This window comes from Pimephales promelas, chromosome 19 (genome assembly GCF_988280905.1).
Source record: "Pimephales promelas chromosome 19, fPimPro1.hap1.1, whole genome shotgun sequence".
Lineage (NCBI taxonomy): Eukaryota > Metazoa > Chordata > Actinopteri > Cypriniformes > Leuciscidae > Pimephales > Pimephales promelas.
In genome coordinates, this window is record NC_142787.1 from 11436100 (window position 1) to 11459521 (window position 23422).

Here is a 23422-nt window from a genome sequence, read left to right on the forward strand (position 1 = left end):
ACCCAACTTTGAGAGTAGATTAACGATGATATTATTTTTATCGCGATAACAGCCCACCACTAATAGTTATATCAGTTTTCATCCAAATTAAAGAGATTTAAGGAAAACACAAACCTATTTGTTCCTCTGTATCTTCATCTTTTATTCTGCAGGGTTCTTCCTTAATCTCCATCTTTACAATAGTATGTCTGTAGTTTCTCCTGGAGTAATTCCTCCTGCTTGCTTCTTCTCCTGTGGGAAGATGGGAATATTCCCCAGCATTTATTTAAACTCATGAATGGCCGTAGGAGCTTCACTGACTAAAGGAGTGAATTGTGTTCATTATTGCTCATTTAGCAGATGATCATCACACTTACAATCACTCGAGATTATTCAGCTCAAAGTTTCCGCTAGAAAAAAACAGTGCTGGTCAAAGTGACCGAGAGAGTTATCTCCACTTAATTAGTTAAGTTGAGGAAAACTGTAGGCAGATATGTAACTTAAAAAATGACATAATCAGGCCGTATAGAATGCAACATTTTTATAAGCCTAACTTTAAAATAGACAGAAAAAAACATGAACGTCCCATTGGAGTTAATCAACGCCAATTGTTTTTACTATGATTTCACATTCATAGACATTCACACACATAAAATATCTCAATAGTAGCCTATTGTTTTTAATCAAGTGAACTTAATTATACACTCTCAGTATGTCTCATTTAGCTGGTCACATTTAAATTGGCCACCATGAAATGAATCCTAGTCAAATGAACTGGAACAAACAAATAACTAGGCCTATAACATTGTCTCACTGCTCGCATCATTTTAGGCTACTTTTTACGCTGTTTTGCAGAGCTGAATTGTGCAGCTGCCGACTAAAAATCAAAACTTCCCAGTGTCTCTCCACAACTTGCAATGCGCATAAGCCGCGTAAGGGCCTGTTCACATTTCGCGTCTTTTCCATGCTCAAATTTATTATTTTAAATGTTGGTGTGTGGTAGGCCCGCTAATAAGGAAGCGACACACTCTTTTTTTCCAAACGCATTCGCGCTGCATTGAGATAAAAACATCTCGGTGTGGATTGAGGTAGGGCTGCTATTTTTATTTCAAGAAAAAATCTAACGGAAAAAAAATTGCCAGTTTTTGAAAGCTTCGTTCAAACGGATTCAGTGTTTTTTTTTTTTTTTTGTCATCTTAATTTGTTAATTATTTAAGTAAAACATATTTAGTGTTGGCCAATTTTATGTCTTTATTTGTTTTATTTTATTCAGTTTTTCTCAGTTGTCACTGTCAGAAATGCTGCAGCTGTGTGAAAATTTGATCTGAACCCAGGTTCTGTTGATCTGTTCTGTATGTTGCTGTTTGCACTTTGCACATTAAAATAAACCCTTTGATAAATAGGGCTGGGTAATAAATATCGATTTCTCGATTTTAATCGATTCTCATTTTTACGAACCGATATCGATTCTCAAGAATCGATTAGTCATCCTGTTTCATTTGAATGAATGAACATTGTATTGCGGCTGCGCGCATCCAAAAAAAATCGCAATAATCTTTGTCCTTTGTTACTATTGATATGAAACAAAGTATCAATTTTCAAATTACGTCCATTTTCTTTAGAAATTCAAAAACATAAATAAAGTTTTGGCGCTGTGGCGTGAGATCGCTCTGGAGAAGCAGCAGCGCTGATCTCTCTTCCGGCTTAATAATACCAGTTAAAGCGCAAAATAAACATGAATGAGCATCTGAAAGTGTGTTAAAGATAGAGTACAACTTATCGAAATCCGTATCATGTCACATTGATTTGCTCAATCAGCGTTTCAACCGTGGAAAGACGTCAGTTAAACAGCTTGTAATCAATGTCATGTATCGTCATATTTACCTCAGAAAACCTACATAAACTCGTTAGTCATCTAGAAAAATAACTCTAGAGAGGAGCATTTTGCTAAATATATACACCATATTACATATGCATTATAATCTTAAAGTTCTTCAATATTTAATGTATATTTGAATAAATCTGGCAAGTTTTTATGACAGCCACCATTTAAATGTTCATATTTCATATAATCTTCTTATTATAAAAATAAATAAAAGTGTAATTTAAGTGTTTGTATAGCTACAAAACAGTTAATTATTACCTTCATATTAGGCTAATGAAGCCTAGTAGGCTACAACTAGACTCCCATAGTTTACAGCATTAGTTAAGAGATTTGATTTCCTTGAGAAAATTTGCCATTTATTGTAACTCATATCCAAAATAATCAATATTGAATCGAATCAGAATCGAAATCGAATTGCAAGCTTGTGAATCGAAATCGAATCGAATTGTGAAATTTGTGTCAATACCCAGCCCTATTGATAAATAAAAAAAAAGTTTGTATTTTTAACGGGTCACAAATACGCATCAATTTTATTTTTATGCCAATTCAATATTGTAATCTTCATGCAGTTAACGCTAAATAATCGATTAACGAGCGGTGGTTTTACAGTCGAATAAGTTAACCGAAATGAGCATACAGGATACATTTCGTTGAAATCAAAATATGAGGACTTCGCAGGCTGTAGAGAAATGCAATCCTCCATAGGAGCGCTGTCACTGCGAGGCCATCACGTCGCAGGCTTTTACGGCATCGGTAAGAGGAGGGGTGTCCGCAGACTCAATGCTTGTGATCGGTCGGTGTATATTAGATTTATACATTTTGGTTTATTCTCAAATTTCGACTGTGTTAGATTAGGCCATTTTTATCGGACAATTTGACCGGAGAAATTTGATTTTGTCGGACATTTATTTTTTTCCCCGGCCAATGTCCGGTAATAACCGGACAAAACCCAAAAGTTAGCAACTCTGCTCTTATTGTGTGCATTTATAAAGAACAATGCAACTAATAAAAATTATAACAGAGGTATGTGTGTTGAACACCATTGAAGACAATGTTAGCAATGATGCGGTATCCCGAGGACTTTCTATCCCTTCAGAGGTGTGTGTGTGTGTGTGTGCGTGCGTGTGTGTGTGTGTGTGTGTGTGTGTGTGTGTGTGTGTGTGTGTGTGTGTGTGTAAAATGAGAAGTCATTTATTATGAGGGTTCAGAGGGCACGTAGACTATGCACTTTCTTTTGCTGTCTATAGCCGCCTTTCCACTGCACACGACATTCGCATACGATTGTCGCATTTCGCCCCCTAGTGTCAGTCGCACAGAACTTTGAAATTGGTCGTGAAGCAACCGTTACCCTAGGATATTCACTATGGTAAAATTAATGATTTTAATAAATGTAATGCATGCATGAATATATCTACACAAAACAAATGACCCTCAATTCATCTCAAATAAAAATATAGTAGTATAAATATTGGTTTAATAATTATAAAATATATTTTCTGCTATAGTAATTATAACCAACATTTTACAGAGCGAGCGTTTACAGAAAAACATTAAAGAGTTAAAATATTGGTAATTCTAGCCTCGCGCTCATAGTTTTTATTAGAATACATCACTTCCGGTTGGCCGGTCGCATACAGTCTAGCCGCAGACGTTCAGATATTTCAACGGATCCAAAGCTCAAAACGGATCCGAATTTTCCGCATACGCATATGATCGGAACTCCCCGCAGCTCCCACACGACTCTCCATTGGAAATGAATGACTTCCGGTCCGACGGCGGTCGTTTGTCGTGTGCAGTGGAAAGGCGGCTTATGACTATGCACGGAACGATTTTTTTAAGCGGAAAATTAAAAAAAAATTTCTGAAATGTATAGTGTCTATATAAACCACTATATATTTTATAATGACATTATAAATATACATGTAGCCTACATTAATATGTTTTAATTAGAATTACGATTACTGTAGACTAATATTTGTAGAACATTCAGTGAAAGGACGATAATAAAGTGTCAGTGTACAGTGTGAAAAATCTAGCATTTCCTCACGTTTTACCATTGCTTTTAAGTGACAGTCGAAATGCATAGGACAGTGACGGTCATACAACACCCACTCCCCTAGCTTCTTCTCACAGTTAGCCACGCCCATTTCAGTTGCATTTTTCAAAAAGATTTTGAGCTAGACTTGAGCTGAAAGAGGGGGGGTTTCATGACCCTTTAAAACTGCATGAACAATTAGACTGAAAAAACAGCCTAGCCCAGTTACTTAGCCTAAATTTAGCGCCGCATTTTTAGAAAGCGAATGAAACTTTATGTCCGAGACGCTGCAGTGCTCTATATATTATTTAAAATAAGATAAAATGTCTCATATCATGTAGAGATGTTATAAAGCTTTACACAGAGGGGACCGACTGCCTGAATTGTTGTAGCCAAATATAAGCAAACACTCACCATTCCACAATGGTTATTATCAGCGTAGATCACACGCACAAACGGGACAGTTTGCCAAACACTCCAGTAACAACTGCGCGTTACTGCATAGAAATAAAACAGGTAAAGACAGAAACAAAATTCAGGAATTACAAGAATACTTGCGATGATCACGGCTCGCGTTCCTCATACCGACTGCACTCATGAGAGTGAGAGAGTGCGTTCCGCCTTAAAGGAACAGTATGGCAAGCTGTTTTAACATTTAGTCATTTTAACCTACTAGTGTCTATTTTCATGCTACTAGAACATATTTTTTAGATACTAGTATCTAATCCATTACATACTAGTATTTATTCATTAGCTATAGTGTTTATTCTTGAGATAAGAGCCTACTCATTAGATCTACTTATTCATTTAATACTAGCACTTATTCATTAGCTAGTACTTATTCATTAGATACTACTTCTTATTCATTAGATAGTCCTTATTTATATTTATTTAAACTGACATTGAATCAACGTGGAAACGACGTCTCTCATGACATTGAAACAACGTTGATTTGCTCATCGAATTAACGTTGAACCAACATCAGACGCGGCATTCTTCAAAGCTAAATTAAATCGAAAATTGGTTTGCTTTCATAACGTTGAAACAACGCGTTGATTTCAAGTTGATTTTCCGTTAGTTTTGAAAGAATGACGCATCTGACGTTGGTTCAACGTTAATTCGATGAGCAAAACAATGTCAGATCAACGTTGTTTCGATGTCATAATTCCACGTTGATTCAATGTCAGTTTGCTATCTGGGAGTGCTTATTTATTAGTTACTAGAATTTATTCATTATTCATTCAAGTTATGACTAGTCAGAACGGCCACTGTATAGTTAAATTAAAAATGTTACTAGTTAATAAGAACTAGTATCTAATGAATAAGCACTATCTAATGAATAAGTACTAGTATCTTATGAATATGTACTAGTATCTAATGAATAAGTCCTAGTATGTAAAGAATAAGCACTAGTTGCAAATGAATAAGAAGTAGTATCTAATGAATAAGCACTAGTATCTAATGAAGAAGTACTAGAACTCGTATCTAAAGAATAAACACTAGTAGCTAATGAATAAGTACTAGTATCTAATGAATAAGCACTAGTTGCAAATGAATAAGAAGTAGTATCTAATGAATAAGCACTAGTATCTAATGAAGAAGTACTAGTACTCGTATCTAAAGAATAAACACTAGTAGCTAATGAATAAGTACTAGTACATAATGGATTAGTTACTAGTATCTAAAAAATAAGTATACTAGTAGCATGAAAATAGAGACTAGTAGGTTAAAATGATTAAATGTTAAAACGGCTTGCCATAGGAACAATACCTAACTCTCTTCTTCTTCTTCTCCTTCTTTGTTACATTTAATGGCGGGTGGCAACCACCACTATGGTGCATTACTGACACCTACTATGTTTGAGTGTGGGCCAGAGCTTTCCTTCCTTCGAAGAAACAAAATAAATAAAACTTTATTAATACTAATAATATTTCCTGCCCCTAAATTCTATTTATCAGCCCGGTTTCTCTCAAATAACAGAATAACTTCGTTACTTTAATATCAAAAACATTTTTAGACTTAATTCTTCCTGTTCAAACTTTTTATTTTCCTCCCTTAATACTTTTATACTCAATACTTAAATACTCACGAATTTTTGACAGTGAAGAATTACATGCTCCTCTATTTTTCCTTTAGCTTCAGACTTACTGTGTGGAACGCACAATACCTCCTGCATCAGAGCCTGTTTTGCTAATGCATCCACATCTTCATTTCCCTTAATCCCTCTGTGTGCTGTAAACCACATAAATGTTACCTGCATGTTCATATTTTTAATTCTGTACAATGTTTCATAGATCTCATTTACTATATATTGCCTGCTGTTAGATGTAAATGACCGCAGTGACAACATTAATGCAGAGCATTAGTCTGTACAAAAAATAACTTTTTTAATTTGTAATTCTTCTACCTTCTGTAATGCTATAACAATTGCCAACATCTTGACTGTATACACTGATAGATGAAGTCCTTCTTTTACCAAAAACATGCAATGCAAAATTGCGTCGAAACACACCTCCTTTTTGCGCCGATCCGCCCAGGGAGCACAAGTTCATTCCCTAGTTTACCGACATGCATCTTTGGAGGAAAAAAGCCCGCTTTTCGCATGTGCAAAATAGGAATGAGACATGCGATAAAGTCATTTGCGCCGAGTGCAAGATAGAGCCCTTAATGTCTTAAACTGCTGATTTAAGTTACCTTGCTAATAAATATTGTTTCACTATAGTTTGGATATTTATATCCGCTGCAGAGGTTATAGTTAGGGCCCGGTCGAATGAACGCTGGACGAGTCATTTGCTCAGCCGTATAGACCTTATTCAGAGCAGCGCCATGACTGGTATGAAAGTGAGGCTGTGAGGGATAGACTTACCATGTTTCCAATGGCATCCGCTGTAAAAAGCTGAATAAAGCGGCTAGATTACTTACAATTTTCCACAGCTTACATTGTCGGGAGTTTTTTGTCAACTGACATTTCTTGGAAAGATACTTTTCCAGTGTTTCATGAGCAGAACAATCCGAAAACACATTAAATAACAGTACAGCCCATTGAAGAGATGCAAGTCTATCCCTCACAGCCTCGCTTTCATTCTCATTAAAAATCAAAGATGGCGCTGCCATGAATAAGGCGTATAAGTGATTCTTTTAAGATTCCCTATAAATTAAGTGCTAATTCCTTTGAGCTAAATTGGCCTGCCTGGCCCTTTAAATACATTTTATTTTATATATTATATGTGTAATTTTGTTAGAATTTCGTTACCTGTATCATGCCTCCTACCTAATTAATCCTCATTAAATGACTCACACTTTGATGTACATCACCCTCTCATAGAAAGCAATGTGGATTTGTTTTATCTATTTTGAGCATGAATGAACAGTCTAAGCACGCTGGGGACAAAGACCATAAATCAACTAAGAGTCACCTTTTTTTATTGGTCAGTCAACCCCTAGGGGCTGGATCTTTCTCAGACTTTATTTGAGACAGTCCACAGTGACATTCCTCTCTTAGTTTTTTATCCAGATGCAAACACTGTTTCTGGTGATACTGGAGAACCCCCTACCCCTCCACGGGGGCCCCGAGGGCCCAACAGGCCTTGCTTCCAACCAGATACTGCCTCATGGAGGACTCCAACCAACAACGACCCCAATCACCCACTCTTCCGACTTCCTCACTTCTCCTGGGTGCTCGGCGTGGCCTCAACAGGCCCCAGGGCCTCAGGGCTTGACCAAACTAGCCATGTGGTCATGGAGAAAGATAACTTTCAAACAACTACCCCTTGCCACTGCCGGAACCCTCAACGACTTTAATTTTTACAACTTCAGGATGCGAAGTCAGGATGCATTAGCAACGATTTGAGACAAAAATAATAAAAATTTTATACAAAACTATGTAAATGGCGCTCTGTGGCACAGCAGGATTTTGAACACGGTCCTGAGGCGTTGCTGGGCACCGCGGACAGACGCCGAATGGCGCCGCCGGTATGTGTACACTTATAGAGAATAATGTGTTTGAATTTTTTTTACGTTTCTCCACGTCGTCATCAAGCAAAGCCGTTGTTGTTGTTTTGAATGTAGCGCCCTCTAGCGGGCATTTATATCTTAGGTAGCTTTAAGTATGTAGGAGTTTTATTCACGACTCGTGGAAGCATAATAATATACTCGCACTGTATTAAGATTTTTCCAGATCTTACCAGTTCTTTTATTTACCATTTGGTTCTTTTCTTTTAGACAGCAAAGAGGTCTCAACAACCGTTCCAGGTACATAAGCTACAGTGGTTACATGAACTAGCTACATAGGCCTACAATGTTTTTTTAAATGGAAACAATTTTGTTTCTCTTCGGACACAATCCCTAAATATATAAAACATGTTAAAGTGCACAGAAACTGCGCAAACTTCAGATATCCATGTGGGATTTCCAAATGTCCTCGTAATTTCAAGATATTTTGTATTTTACAGACACACATCACACCGAAATCACTCAAAACCTAAACCAGCTAGATCTCAAAAGTGTGTGGATTTGAGTTGTCAGGTTGAGGAATGCACTTTCAAATCTTCACATCTTTCAAGTCTCTGTGAGCATTTATATATGCAAATTAGGGATGGGGAAAAGATTGTTTGCCCTATCAGCACTTATCAGAAGCTCTTCAGTGTAAGATTGATCTCCATTCACCTCACATTTAAGCAGAAAACATGCAAAGGATTTGGTAGCATGTAGAGATGGAGGTGTGGACAATGATGATGCAGCTATGCATGATGATGCTGTTGTTATGGGAAATTATGACATGACTGAGACTGAAGAATTACCTGAGATTGGTAATTACAGAGACAGGAATGATTTTCTTACCAATTTGGCCCTTTTTTACTTGAGAATGCAAGCTAAGATGATTTTACCTGCTTCCACAATATCCACTCTGATAGAAGAGTTTCAAGAAATATGCACAAATGCAATGTATATGCATGTAGCTCCTAGCTATGTATATGACCCTGAGTGAGATATTGCCACATAACAGGTCATCCGTTGATCCAATGCAATTAGTCATGCTGTGCAGGAAGACTGATTATCAGTTTTTTGGACAAGAGAAAGTTTTCTGCTCCCTTGTGAAAGACTTTAAAGTAATACCAGATTGCTCAATGCCTTTTGAGACAGGCCAGACTGTGAAGGGGGTAGTAATTGCAATCGCAGGTCACAACCTGCGGTCGCATTCACTTGGAGGTTTCACTGAGAATTTCAGCAAGAGCAAAAACTTCTGTAGATACTGCATTATATCAAGGGACAAATTTGAAAACGAACCTACTAAGCTAGGCCCAGCAAGGGTAGTGGAATCCTACAAAAACAGAGTGGCAAAGTTGTCTATGGGATCTAAAAACTGTGTAGATGGAGTAAAAAAAGACTCATTACAAATCATTTTCAAATCATTACAGCTTTTCTATGTATGCCTACCAGGACTTCCTCCATGTCTTGGTCATGATCTTTTTGAAGGAATTGTATCTGTGGATCTTCAACTGTATCTTAAACATCTTGTGGCCATTGGGAAGCACTTCACATTTGTGCAGATAAATAGGATGGTTTCTCAAATAAAGTTCAAAGGAAGTTATGCTGATAACCAGTCTTGTGTGATTAGAGCTGATGGAGAGAAATTGGGAGGAAGTGCAGCACAGAACTGGTGCTTGTTACGTCTTCTCCCTATCCTTGTTGGTAAACATATCAAGAATCCACTTGAAGACCAAATTTGGCAGTTGTGCCTCAAGCTGGCGGAGATACTAGAACATGTCTGTGCTCCCACAATCCATACCAATCAGGTAGCCTATCTGAAGCTACTTGCGGAATATTTGTAATAGAGCAGCAATTTTTTCAGACAGACCATTAAAGCAAAAACACCACTTCCTCCTCCACTATCCAGACCTTATAATTAAATTTAGCCCTCTCATTCGCCCCTGGCCTTTGGAAAGTAAGCACACATATTTTAAGTAGTGTGCACGGAAGCTCCACAATTTCAAGAACCTATGTAGCACTTTGGCAGAAAGGGACCAATTACTTCAGGCCTATTTACACTCAGGGAGCTTTTTTCCAGCCATTCATCAAGTACGCCAAGCCAATGAATTTGATGATCAAATGTACAATAGTGCCATTCAAGAAGCTGTTAGACTAAGTGGTATTAAGAAACAAAACATGGTTTCTGACAGATTCTGACACATACAAGGGAACTACCTACAGGAAAGGAATAGCTGTACTTCTCAATGTTAATGACAAGGGCCATGAGCTTGGAAGGATTGTTGTTCTTCTGGTCAGTAAGGAGAAGGTTTATTTGTTTGCAAAACGTCTCAATCAGTGCCAGTCTTGGATCTTGGTGTTCACATCTTGCAACATGACACAGACACATTAAGTTTGTGTTAGTATGGACACCCTTTCTACAACACTTGTCAAGCATTGGGATAACTACAGCTGATGAAATGAAATTAGGGATTGGGATTAGGGATTGCCGCTGTAGTCGCGGATCAAAGAACCACTCTTCCATTCCGATTCCCATAACAAATCGATTTGCCCCAATCAGTGAAACACCCACTGAGAATCCTGTTGATTGTGCCCTGCTAATTGGTGATTCGATCACACGGAACTTGAAAATCGAGACACCAGCAATCATAGTCACATGTTTGCCGGGAGCCAGAGCGCCTGACATCACAGCAAATTTAAAAGTGCTGGCTAATGCTAATCGTAAATTTTCTAAGATCATTATTCATGTTGGCACTAATGATGTTCGACTTCGCCAGTCGGATGAATATTAAAGAGGTGTGTGAACTCGAAAGTACGATGTCAGGCACTGTAATTTGCTCAGGCCCCCTTCCTGTTCACAGGCTTGATGAGATAGTTAGTAGACTGTCCTCACTTAATCTTTGGTTGTCTGAGTGGTGTCCACAAAATAATATAGAATTCATAGACAATTGGAGAAGTTTTTTGGCCAGTTGAAAAGAGATAGTATTCATCCCTCCTGGGCTGGTGCTGCTCTTCTCTCTAGGCTCATAGTCTTAGAGCTAAAACATGACAAATTTGGCACCATGTCAGGAAGCAGACAGACTGGCTAAACCGACCGTCTGCTAGCGGCCTCACATCACTAAGGTCAGATAAATCCCATCACATAGAGCCTCTTTCATCTAAATCTAGTATCTGTAAAACCACATTTTTCCATCTTAAAAATAAATCTAAATAACACCATATGCTCTCATTGACAAATGCAGAACAATTAGTTAATGCGTTCATGACATATAAACTAGATTATTGAAATGCTCTACTGGGTGGCTGCCCTGCACGCTTAATAAACAAACTTCAGCTAGTTCAAAACGCAGCAGCTCGAGTTCTTACTAGAACCAGGAAGTTTGACCATATTAGCCCGGTTCTGTCAACACTGCATTGGCTGTCTATTAAACATCATATACATTTTAAAATATTGCTGATTACTAACAAAGCACTAAATGGTTTAGCTCCCCAGTACTCGAGCGAGCTCTTACCGCATTATAGTCCTTCACGACTATTTGCGATCTCGGAATTCCAGCCAGTTGATAATATATCAAAATCGACTGCAGGCGGTAGATCCTTTTCTTATTTAGCACCAAAACTATGGAACAAACTCTCTGCTCCTCGTCATGGTGCGTCTCAGTTGATGCGGTTATCACCCCGGCCAAGTAGCAGTGCTTTGCCTTCAGAAAATATAGTTCCCAGTATTTATATGGTTAAAAGATGTCTGTCTCACGTGACCTTGTTTTTTGTACACTCTGTGACTATACAAATCACAACATGAAAATAGGAAAATGTTTGTATTATTTTGTCACTTAGTTGGATTAGTATGCTAGCTGCAACCATTTACATCCAGTCTTTGTGCTAAGCTAGGCTAGCGGTGGGTGCGTCAAACAGACTTATAGCACGCACGGAGATGAAAAAGGTATGTATAGACTTCTCCAACTCTGGGGGATAAGGTGAATAGGCTAAAGTCCCAAAAAGTCGGAGTGTTCCTTTGAGGGATAGTTCACTTTGAAATTAATTTTTGTTATGTTTAGGCTTACATCAAGGGCATCCAAGATGTAGGCGTCTTTGTTTCCACAGTATTTCCAATTTTGACATTTTTCGGTCAAACCGTTGTTGTCTATCAGTCATATAATACAGGTTTAGGGGGTCCACCCTCTGTTCAACTCAAGGAAAGTTTTACCTTTCACTAAACATAATAATATATCAAAATCGTCTTCCATTGCGATTTCCTGTATATCTAAATATGTTTAGATCTTCCCAGTGAAAGGTAAAACTTCCGATAGACACTGATAGACAACAACGATTTGACCAAAAAATATCAAAATTGAAAATACTGTGGAAACAAAGACACTACATCTTGGATGCCCTTGAGGTAAGCTAAAACATATCAAAAATTACTTTCAAAGTGAACTAAACCTTTAATGTTGGATTTCCCACATCTTGAATCGTTCAGGTTTACAAATGGAGATAATATCAGAAGAATGAACAAATAATGTTTTTGGTCATCAAATTAAAAATGACATTTGAAGTGCTGGATAAATGCGGTGTGTGGGTCCAATTACAGACAATGTTTCTTATTACAACGCTCTCATTGGCTTCAAGTTTTTGTTGCAATTAATAAAACTGGTTTATTGGCAAATTAGGTATGCGTGCATTAAAAATATAAATACAACATTAAAAAGTCAACCATTAATGGTTTTGTAACAATGTATAAGGTACAGAATTACAGCTAACAGTTCACCGGAAATGCCCAAGATTGTTGGGCAAGAGAAAATTATTATTTTAATTTAACTCCTCAAAGAAAAAAAAACATTGCTTCACAAATTGTTTTATGGCAACACACTAGTTTTCTGAACTATTATTTTGACCTTCCCCAAAGGTTCCCCTTGTCAAACAATCAAACTTAACTACTAATTTCAGCAAATCATCCAGCTTTTGTTAAATCTGAATGTCAGTTTGTTTACTTGTAAGTGTATTATTTGTAACCAGTGGATCTGAACATGAACTTTGCTCATTATACAACTTTGGGCAACGTTTTTTCGTATGAGTCTGTAGATGAGATAGCTGAGTGAAACTCTTTTCACAGTGTGAACACTTGTACGGTTTTTCTCCAGTATGAACTCTCTGGTGTGTTTTTAAGTTGCTGGATGTAATAAAACTCTTTCCACAGTCAAAGCACATATAAGGTCTCAAACCAGTATGAATACTCTGGTGCACTTGTAAAGTTTGCAGTAGTAAAAAACTCTTTCCACAAAGAGAACAGAAGTGAGGCTTCACACCGGTATGAACGTTAAGGTGTGCTCTCAAGTGTGATTTCAAAACAAATGTTTTATCACACTGATCACAGCTGAATGATCTCACTCCAGAGTGAGAGAGTAGATGATAGTTGAGATTTCTTTTGGATGTGAAACTCTTTCCACACTGAGAGCATGTGAATGGTTTTTCTCCACTGTGAACTTTCATGTGCACACTTAGGTGTCCTTGATGTCTGTAACTCTTTCCACAGTGAGAGCATGTGAACGGTTTTTCTCCAGTGTGAATTCTCAAGTGATCATTTAGGTGTTCTTTCCGAATGAAACTCTTTCCACACTGAGTGCATGTATACGGCTTCTCTCCAGTGTGAATTCTCAAGTGTCTTTTATGGTCTGATTTCTGTCTGAAACTCTTTCCACACTCAGAGCAGATGAAAGACCCTTTGACTCCAGATTTTCCAGCTTGTTTCTGTGTGAAATTCTCTTCAGTCATTGAAACAACTGCATTTCTATCTTCATTTGTGAAATTATGGTCTTTGTCTTCATTCACTTCCATCAGGTCTAAATTAAGAATGAGAAATTATGTTAATTCTTACATACAATTTAGCACAAAGTTTACAACTGAGTTACTAGTATCTAATTTTAGATGTATTGATGTATTCCTCATCAGTCATTAAAGGGAATGAAGGAAAACACCAACCTATTTGTTCCGCTGTATCTTCATCTTTTATTCTGCAGGGTTCTTCCTTAATCTCCATCTTTACAACAGTATGTCTGTAGTTTCTCCTGAAGTAATTCCTCCTGCTGGCTTCTTCTCCTGTGGGAAGATGGGAATATTCCCCAGAATTTAAACTCTCATGAACGGCTGTGGGAGCTTCACTGACTGAAGGAGTGAATTGTGGTAGTTGTTGCTCATTTAGCAGATGATCATCACACTTACAATCACTCGAGATTATTATTAAGCTGTAAGTGAATTAAAGGTTGATTTCTGTAATCAGACATCAATTCAATGAAGGGATGTGTACAAAATAAAGACAAAGGAATAGTTTGTCATTTAGATGAGATTTACCTAAAACTAGTTATTTCTTTCAGAGTGTAGCATAATTTACAGCTGTTTTTTTAGCCTATGCAGTTCAAACCATGCCCTTTTTGAATATCATAAAACCTCCCAAAACTGCACAAATGTGGAGTGAAAATTTTAACAAATATTAAAATAATAATAAAAAATATTTTGGTACAAAATTATATTTTATTTGTCTGGGGTCTTTGGAGACACCAAAACCGTGTGGTTAACCCCTAAACGAAGACAGCAGAAGGGTTAAAGAGACAATTTCCAATCAGTTAAAGTGTCACTCCACCCATTTGCATTAAGCTTTCCCTTTTGCGCTAACAGACCTATCAAAGACCAGTGCTGGCAGAACCTTTTTGAAAATATGGACAAAGGTACTGAATATGCAGACAAACATTATGGAGGATTGGGATTACACATAGTGTCAGCCATCTTTTTTGGAAGCTAAGCTAGCAGGCTCTTGTTCTGTGGAGAAAGCAGAGTAGTAACTTTAGGGGTTACGTCCTCTTTTTCCCGGACATGTCCAACCGTGAACGCTGAAAAAGTGATCGGTTGATGTGCGTTTTAACACTGCTAAGAAAATTCCCGCTCCTCTGTGAGAGATATACGGCCGATGGGTCTCACAGGTGTCGCTCGTCGCTAATCCTTTAGGTGAGTGTGTGTGTGTGTGTGTATATATGAAGAGTTCAGATGCAAAAGCCTCTAAGTGCCATTTGAAATTTTCTTCTAAAATGATCATTTTTATCGAGCTTGTATATTTAAGTTCAGTAATTTCACTTAAATGGCAATTAAGATTACCTATTAATTGTCATTTAAGTGAAATTACTGAGCTTAAATATACAAGCTCGATAAAAATTGTCATTTTAGAAGAAAATTTCAAATGGCATTTAGAGGCTTTTGCATCTGAACTCTTCATATATATATATATATATATATATATATATATATATATATATATATATATATATACTTGATCTACCGTAACTAGTAACTAGCTACTTGAGTAGTTTTTTTTTTTTTACTGGAAACTTTTTTTCAACTTTTATTCAATTAACCTTTAAAATTATTACTTTTACTTTGAGTAAATATTTATACAAGTACTTTTACTTGAGTAGTTTTTGGATACTCTACCCACCTCTGCACACACACACAAGAAATATAGAAAGAAAGAAATGCCAGAGAACTGTCCTTGATTTATTTTTTAATCATATTTTTATTAAAACTAAAATCATAAAGTATGAAATATTTTTACTTTGAGCAATGATGGAGCTAGACTTTTCTTAGGAGCATATAAAACAAAACAGCTCCTCGACAAAATTAAATGAAATATTGTAGTAATTATAAACAAAGGTTTATTTTAGTTTAGATTAACATTTGAGGGCAGCAATTGTTTTTATAATGTCAAAATAAAACCTACGTAAAATTACTTGAAAGCATTATAGCCTACTATTCCTAACAAACTTCCATGGTTACAGTTAGTGTTACTACAGTAAATACATGGTGAATGTTGCTGATCTGTGGACACTGAATAGTTCATTCATGGCACAATGTTTCTTCCTGGTTTCCACATCAGCGCTTTTTTTCCCATTAATAACAGAGAAATGTGAATTATCCAGAAAGAACTTCTCCGACTTTGCTTTTCAACCTGTAAGAATTTGCTCAGGAAAAACAAAAACAAAAAAAACAATAAGGTCTCACACGTATGAGGCTTCACAGCATCATGAATTTTAAGGTGTCTTCTTAAGATTGATTCTAAAACAAATGTTTTATCACACTGATCACAGCTGAATGATCTCACTACAGAGTGGTGACACAGATGATCTTTGAGAATGCTTTTTTATAAAAAAAAAACAAACCTCACATATTTCAGCCTTTAAATCATTTTTCACAAAAAAGGTGTTATAAAAAGATAAACCTCCCAAATTTCCGCCTTTAAATCATTTTTATAAAAAGAAAAGTAAAAAAATAAATAATTAAAAATTAAGAGAAAATAAATTAAGATAAAATTAAATTAGCTTATCTTTTATTATTAATAGTAAAATTCAGTCCGATTTTCCCGTGGCGTCTGTCATTGCTAAGCATCCATGCACTGCACTCTCCACAACGACAAAGAAGTTTTAGTAGCTAATAGATTTTCACCACCGAAAAACGCTTTCTGTAGCTCTGCTACAAGATTTATTTACGGAAAAGAGAAAAACACCGGTTGTGATTGGGTGCACCCCCATCCTTCATGTTTACTGAGCTTTCAATGGTGGTTGGTTCTTGTCACATGAAATGCGGTGCGCTTGCGGCATTCTGAAAAGTTTCATCTCGCTGCGCCTGGAAAAAATCTCTTCAATGATGAGAGCGCTTGCCGCGCACCTACATTTGAAATAGCGAACTTGAGAGCGAAAAAGACACAATTTGTGAACGGCCCTACAGCGTTTATTTAGTCTCAAAACTCGTGCACAGGATACGAGGGCAAAAAACAGTATACACACGCAGAATGCCATCCACTCGTGCGCGCGTTTCTTCACAGTGAGTGCCGCACGATGCCATCCTCGAGCGGACCCTTGACGAGCTACCTCCAATCAGGCCACGAGCTAGTGGAAGAAACACTAGTGGTTCACGCTTGCACACATACTGCTGTTTTGGCGGACAGTGTTCTGATTCGCTTATTTCCTATTTTGGTGGAGGCAATCCAGAATTACTGGAGGTGATGTTTAAAGGTGCAATGTGTAAAAATGTTCTATTTATAGAAAATTTTGAGTATCTATTAACAGAAATGCAATATGACATCCATAACTATGTTTTCAGTGGTGTCTAAAGAACTTAACTATTCTAAGGTAATAAAAACATTTCGTTTTATTGAGACATTTATATCTACATCACTGTTTCCCCTACAATGTATTTTGCAGCGGCGCAGCACCGCCACTGGATTTTCAGCGCTACTACAAAATCTTCACATGATCAGTAATATCACTTCATTCACTTACACACCTAAAAACACTGAGACTTGGTGACCGCCGGCACTGCTATTGCGGTGCCTTTGAATCCACTTGTTGACAAGAAAGGAGGAAAGAGCCACATATGGAAATATTTTTGATTAGGCTAATGTCACGTCGCCATAAGGGGCCATTCACATAGTGCGTTTTTCTGCGCATACAAATTCATTATTTCAAATGTAAGCGTGCGGGAAGCATGCTCGTTTTTCCAGGCCGCCTCTGTTTATGGTAGCATAGCAACGACAGATGTCACGGGAGAGCAAGCGCTTTTGGAAAGGAGAAAGCGGCAAGTATTTACGAGGAAGTATTTAGCAAATAGTTAATTGATTTCTAGCCCTTGCATTAGCTTTACAACTAGATGTATTTATGGATATGTGACATAAAAAGCCGCACTGTAACGCTATGATCAGCTGTTCGGCCAAGCTCATGTTGTTACGGAAAGGCCGAAGCTGATCGGTTATTTTTTGTCACACATGGCCTGTTGAGATGAGATGTTACGATGTTTTCATCTCGCCATGCGACGCGTGCCTAAAATTGAAATAACAAATTTGTGCACAAAAAACCCGATATGTGAGCGTAAATATGTAAAGAGAACTCGGGTGCGGTTGTATCAGGGTAGTTTTACAAGTAGGAGTGTATATTAACACAGTGTATATTGACTGTTTATGTTATTATTAATCCATCAGAAAAGCAATTATATTATTATTCTTGGCTGGATAAATCTTAGCGGATTTAAAACGCCTTTTAAAATTAAATATGAAAACAGTTTTGGATTAAATAAAAGTACAGTCAAGTCAACACGTTTTATCTCCTGTATTGTTTCTTTCAACACTACAATAAGACACCATTCATTGACATTACTTAATGGTTATCTAACATCAACATATTGACTGAATAATATATTTTTACAAAATGAATTAATGTTTTTGAATGTTATTTAATACAAACACTTGATTGTTCATTTTTGTTCACTTCATTCTTTTGATTTAAAAAAATGTTAAAAAAATTAAGTGCTCACAGATTGGGTGTGGCCTTTGCCATTAAGATAAAATTTAATACATTCTAAATAATCTTTTTCTTGGTTGCCCTATTTCCTTTTCCCCCTATCAACTACCTTATAGCAGAAAATTAACACAATACAAAAACATGAATAATCCTGACTAAAATGATAAAATTAAGGTTTCTGTTTGTAACCAGTTCAAGATACGTGCTGCAATAATCATGCCTTGAATCTGTTGATGGTATATCATATTTGTATGTCTCAAAATGTCCATTTCTATACACAAAACTTGCCAGAAGTCATGTTTTTTTAAGGGGTTAATTTACGTTTCGCGAACGCAATGAACAACATCAGCCGGTTCTTATCGATTAATTTCTGAATGATTCACTATTGAACTGACTCATTTAGTCGTTTAGATATAGATTTCTCCTAACAAAAAATGTACTCACACTCTGAAAAACAGTAGATTTAAAGCAGAATGAACGGCTGTGTTCCACTTCTCATGTTTCTGTTCCCTTTCACTTCTCTTCTTCTCCTAGACTCGGATGTTGTTTCGGTTGCTCGAGCGCCTCTGCTGGCGGAACTCCAGCGATAACAGGCAATGCGTCAGGCCAAAGTGAAAGTTGACCACATATTCTAGCCCAGTGTTCTCAAACTTTTTTTAGAGTGTCGTTTCCCTGAGGCATTTAACCTTCCTTTAGCATACCTCCTCTCTTCCTCTCAGACTACAGTCACACCTTTTTTATTAAGTGACAATATTTGCCATAGGGAATATTTTCATAAAGGTACACAATAAAAATCGTTTTTTTACCTTTACAAATACCTTTGTAAAATAAGTAGCCTAATGCACATGCAATTATGGTTAAAACTAAGTTATACTTTTAAATATTAAATTAAGTCGCTGTCTTAAAGTCGTTGTCAGGGCTGCCAACTCTCACAGATGTTGAGCTCCTAACGCGCGGACGCAAAACCAGGACGGGAGTCAAAGCACATTCCTCTCTGCACTCTAAGCGTTCTGTTATCACTCCGCTTTTGTCCACTATGGGTTTTCCAGTCTCACTCACAGGAAAAACTGCTCTGTTTTCAATCGATATTAAAAGATAATCTTATGTTCTCTTATGAGAGATCCTCCCGTATTGCGTAAGCTGGCTTACGCTACGGGAAAGATTAATATTTTCTGAGAAGTTGAAGCCAAAAAATACTTTAATTTTGTATCCATTGTCAACGCAGTTCAACTGCAGCAGACCATGAGCGGGCTAGCTAGCAACTCATTGGTTCGCTCAGGGAGAACTGCTACAGCCTATGAGGGAACTCGGTTGAACTCGCGGCCAATGAGAAACTGACATGCTCTCATTGCGTCAAAGCCCGCCAAAACGGCGTGGCCCGAGTCTATAAATAGTCGAGTTTCCCGCTATTTTCCGATTTTCATCACTTCAGCAAGGCTCTACACACCTGCTGATCTCCGAGAGGAAGCCGTGTCACCATCGTGAAGGCATCTCTTAGCGAGCGTGGACAGAGTCTGAGGAAGCCGGCCGTCTTCGTCACCTTCAGCCATCCTGTGAGCCAACGCCATCTGGCGATGTATCCATCCATTTGTATTTTGCTTGTGTAACTTCACAAAACAGCAGCAAGCGTCTTTTTAAAGATGCCTCGCACACCTGCAGCTCTGCCACGCCCCTCTCAGCACCGGAGACCCGCGCTGTATGAGGGATGAGCCGCTTACAGCTGTGCCGACCGCGGCTAGCTTTCTTTACATTACAAGAGAGCTACTCCACCCCCCATGCATAGTCACCGGCAAATGGGTTTATAGTGTGTTAGTTCCGCCGAGGCTGGACCTGTTCGCCACTATCATGCCCTCTTATCTGCTCGCGCTATGCAGCTTGTGTCTTTACCGCTGTGGCTCAGTGGTAAAACAGAAAGCTTTTCGCGCCAGAGACCCGTGTTCGCTTCTGGCTCTTGCAGATATTTTTATGCAGCTCTGAGCTCGCGGCCAACTTTCTTACGTTACAGAAAGCGGCCGCGCTCTCCCGCGCACATGCATCAGGGGTAGGGTTGGGTATCGGTTGGGTTTTATCCGTTACCAGTACCTACTCTGTATTTTTTAAACTGTTCCGGTGCCTAAACGATTCTTAAAACGGTACTTAAGAAAACAAAACCGCACACACTTTGTCAAAAAAACAATAATACCCCTTTATTTACAGGGCCAAACTGGACACAATATTAACTTACAATATAAATACAAGTAACATATGGTAATAATAAATAAACTATATAAAAAAATATATAAAATAAAAGTTCATATTTACATAATATCAAATAAAACAATATTATATTAAACAATGTAATTATAATGGAGATTAATAGAGATTACTACCATGGTAATATAATATCGACATGGCTACAGGTTTCCATGTTTTGTCAGCTTTAACTAGTCATGTAGGCTAAGTTATCTTGTCATTTACTAGTTAAGCTCTTAGCCAGTTTGATATTTCGTTCCCACTGCGTCTTATACACAGCTTTGAGTATATGAAAGAGAACGTCTCTGTGTAACCCATGTTCTCTGAATAGGGAACGAGACGCTGCGTTCGCTGCCAAATATCTCACGCTGCCGGAGACCCGGGTTTAAGGCCCGCTCGGAGCGGGTCGAGTGGGACCCGGGTGCAGGGGTAACATTGGTGCCGTGACCCGGATGAGAGTGAGGTTTAGGGGGGTGAGTGTAATAGGGGATTATCACGCTGATACGTAGTACTTCCGGATTCTGTGATCTTTGTGCACTGCCCTTGCATTGAATCACCGATCTCGCTGGCAAACTGATGGAGGACTACACTAAGTTTATTTATACAGCATCCCTGGTAAATTAGTCTGATTCACTAAAGTTCCCAGCTGCAAACAAACGTGCTACCTTGTTTTATTTTAAAGTTTTAATCCATTTCTTCCTTATACTCAATTCAGTTGGGAATCCATGAAAACTTATGTAGGGTTGGCGTTGTTGGTTAGATTTACAAAGTGGAACAGAGCAATGACATAAATAGCATTCGTCTCAGGCATTGTTAAACTGCGTCGGAAGTGGACATGCACAAAGTTGACAAATCCCGCCCATGAAACCCAGAAGCGTGATAATCCCCTATGGAGGCCAGCTAGTAGTTGCTGTGCGAATAACCTCACTCCCTGATCTCAATAAGCGCTCTAGCGACAGATGCTAGAGGCTGCAGTCTTTAGCCTCCTTGTTAGAGCGCCCGACTCTCATGCCGGAGATCCGGGTTCAAGGCCCGCTCGGAGCGGGTCGAGTGGGACCCGGGTGGAGGGGTAATACAGGCGGCGCAAATGGTGATTCTATATCCATAGACAATCGTTATTCTGACGCGTAATTTTACACATGAAATGCAGCCAAACATTTCATGTGTACATTTCAAGTGTGTTTAAAGGGTTAGTTCACCCAAAAATGAAAATTAAGTCATTAATTACTCACCCCCATGCTGTACCAACCCCGTAAGACCTTCGTTCGTCTTCGGAACACAAATAAAGATATTTTTGATTAAATTTGAGCGCTGTATAACTACCACATAGGCTCCTAAGGGAATGACACTTGACGGCCCAGAAAGTCAATGAAGAAAATGTTTAAATATTCCATGTGACTACAGTGGCTCAACTATAAGTTTATCAAGTGACGAGAATACTTTTTGTGCGAAAAAACAAACAAAAATAACGACTTTATTCGACTATTCCTTTTCTTTCTTGTTGGCCTGAAACGAGACTTCAAGAGATTTCCACGACGCATGCGCGAGAACCGAACTGATCGCAATTCTCGCGCATGCGTCGTGGAAATCTCTTGAAGTCTCGGTTCCGATCTGGTATCTTTCTATAGTTCTCGAAGCTATGAAAGCCCCCCCTTTCTAACCATTAGATACCGTGGACCTAAATACCTCTCGCTCAAAACGTCTTTCTGATTGCCCTGTCATCAGTAAAACGTGTGGGAGACCTTCACGCGCTCTCTGCTAGCGCTGTGTGTCTTGAGTTTGGACCTAATGACTCTATAGTCGTTCTTAAACCTAGACATGGCTATGTCCCCAAAGCGATTGGTACCCTGTTCAAAGCTCAGGTTATTTCGATTTTAGTTCATTGGCAAAATACAACGCTAGAGACCTTCATGTTAGTTTATACATTTTACATCTCATATGTTCGGCAAAAGGTGGATTCGAACTCGGGTCCGAGCTAAAAAGACTAAGGGTGTATTCACACCAGGAAATTCCGATAGTTCACTTGCTTTGGTCCGGACCAAATAATTTTTTTTTTTTTTTTTTTGGTACGGTTCGCTTTCACACTGCTCTTTTTGCAAGTGAACCAAAATTTGTAAACCAAACCACACGTGTGCTAAGGTCGTCCATTCATTGGACAAGGATTCTCAAGGGAAATCAGAAAGTGCAAAAAAGGCTCAGCATGGAGATATTTCCATATATTTCATACTGCAATATTTGTTCTTTTACTAATTTTGTGTTAATTCTGTACAAACGCAATATGAAGAAACTAATGAGTATCATATGATACAATGTCATCTATACGAAGTTGTAATTCGAATTTTGAGAAAACGACGAGTGTAAGGTTTGAGTGGCTCTATAAACGCGGGGAAATACGACAACTCTCGTCTCTCGTGCATCTTTTCATTCGACCATCTACTGTTTTTTTTTTATCTCTGGGTAACATCTCAACTTTGCGTTACAAGTGGCACTGCACAGAAGACGGAGAAGGTATAAAGTTTTCATTCATAGAGAGAGGTTATGTTCACTCATTCAAAGAATGAGATTCTTATTGTGTACTAACAAGTGCTGTCAATGTTAACGCTTGCGATTAAGTTTGTCCAGTTTAACGTAAATTAACGCATCATCATTCTTGTATTGTAACTATCCTTACATTAATAATAATAATAATAATTCATTACATTTATATATAGAATTTTTCTCGGCACTCGCTTTAAGGGGGAAACTCGTCAACCACCACCAAAAGGTGGTGAACTGCAAATGCTTTATAAACTGCAAATGATTTTTTTTTTGCATCTTTGCGCGATTAGACATTCACACACGACGCGCAGAAAGACGCGCAATATTCTCTTTCGACGCAGTGCTTTCTTGCAATTGGGTCGGTTCATGTTCACACCGTAAACGAACCGTACCAGAGTTCGTTTGGAACCGTACCGAGACCACCTCTTC

The 23422-nt window shown here is 38.1% G+C and overlaps 2 protein-coding genes and 1 pseudogene across 4 annotated transcripts in view; 1 reads left to right on the forward strand and 2 right to left on the reverse strand.

Moving 5' to 3' along the window:
* The window catches only part of LOC120473983 (uncharacterized), a 25095-nt gene extending 20680 nt beyond the window's left edge, over positions 1–4415 (reverse strand). The window contains exon 1 of the mRNA XM_089123862.1: positions 4314–4415. The gene's annotated coding sequence lies outside the window, so the exon portion shown is untranslated. The remainder of the gene's footprint in view (positions 1–4313) is intronic.
* Positions 1–18775, reverse strand: part of LOC148970745 (uncharacterized) — a 23355-nt gene extending 4580 nt beyond the window's left edge. Inside the window, exons 1-3 of one of the 3 annotated variants that reach the window (XM_089123871.1) lie at positions 18668–18775; positions 13866–13982; positions 12998–13726 (exon numbers count right to left, since the gene is read on the reverse strand). In XM_089123871.1, the coding sequence (XP_088979997.1) occupies positions 12998–13726; positions 13866–13923 (787 nt within the window). In that variant the 5' untranslated portion in view covers positions 13924–13982; positions 18668–18775. Of the gene's footprint in view, positions 1–114; positions 232–4313; positions 4455–12997; positions 13727–13865; positions 13983–18667 lie in introns of those variants that run through there. The other 2 variants (XM_089123870.1, XM_089123869.1) reach the window with 2 other exon arrangements.
* On the forward strand, positions 10346–10975 carry LOC148970746 (uncharacterized; annotated as a pseudogene).
* Positions 18776–23422: the final 4647 nt, after the last annotated feature.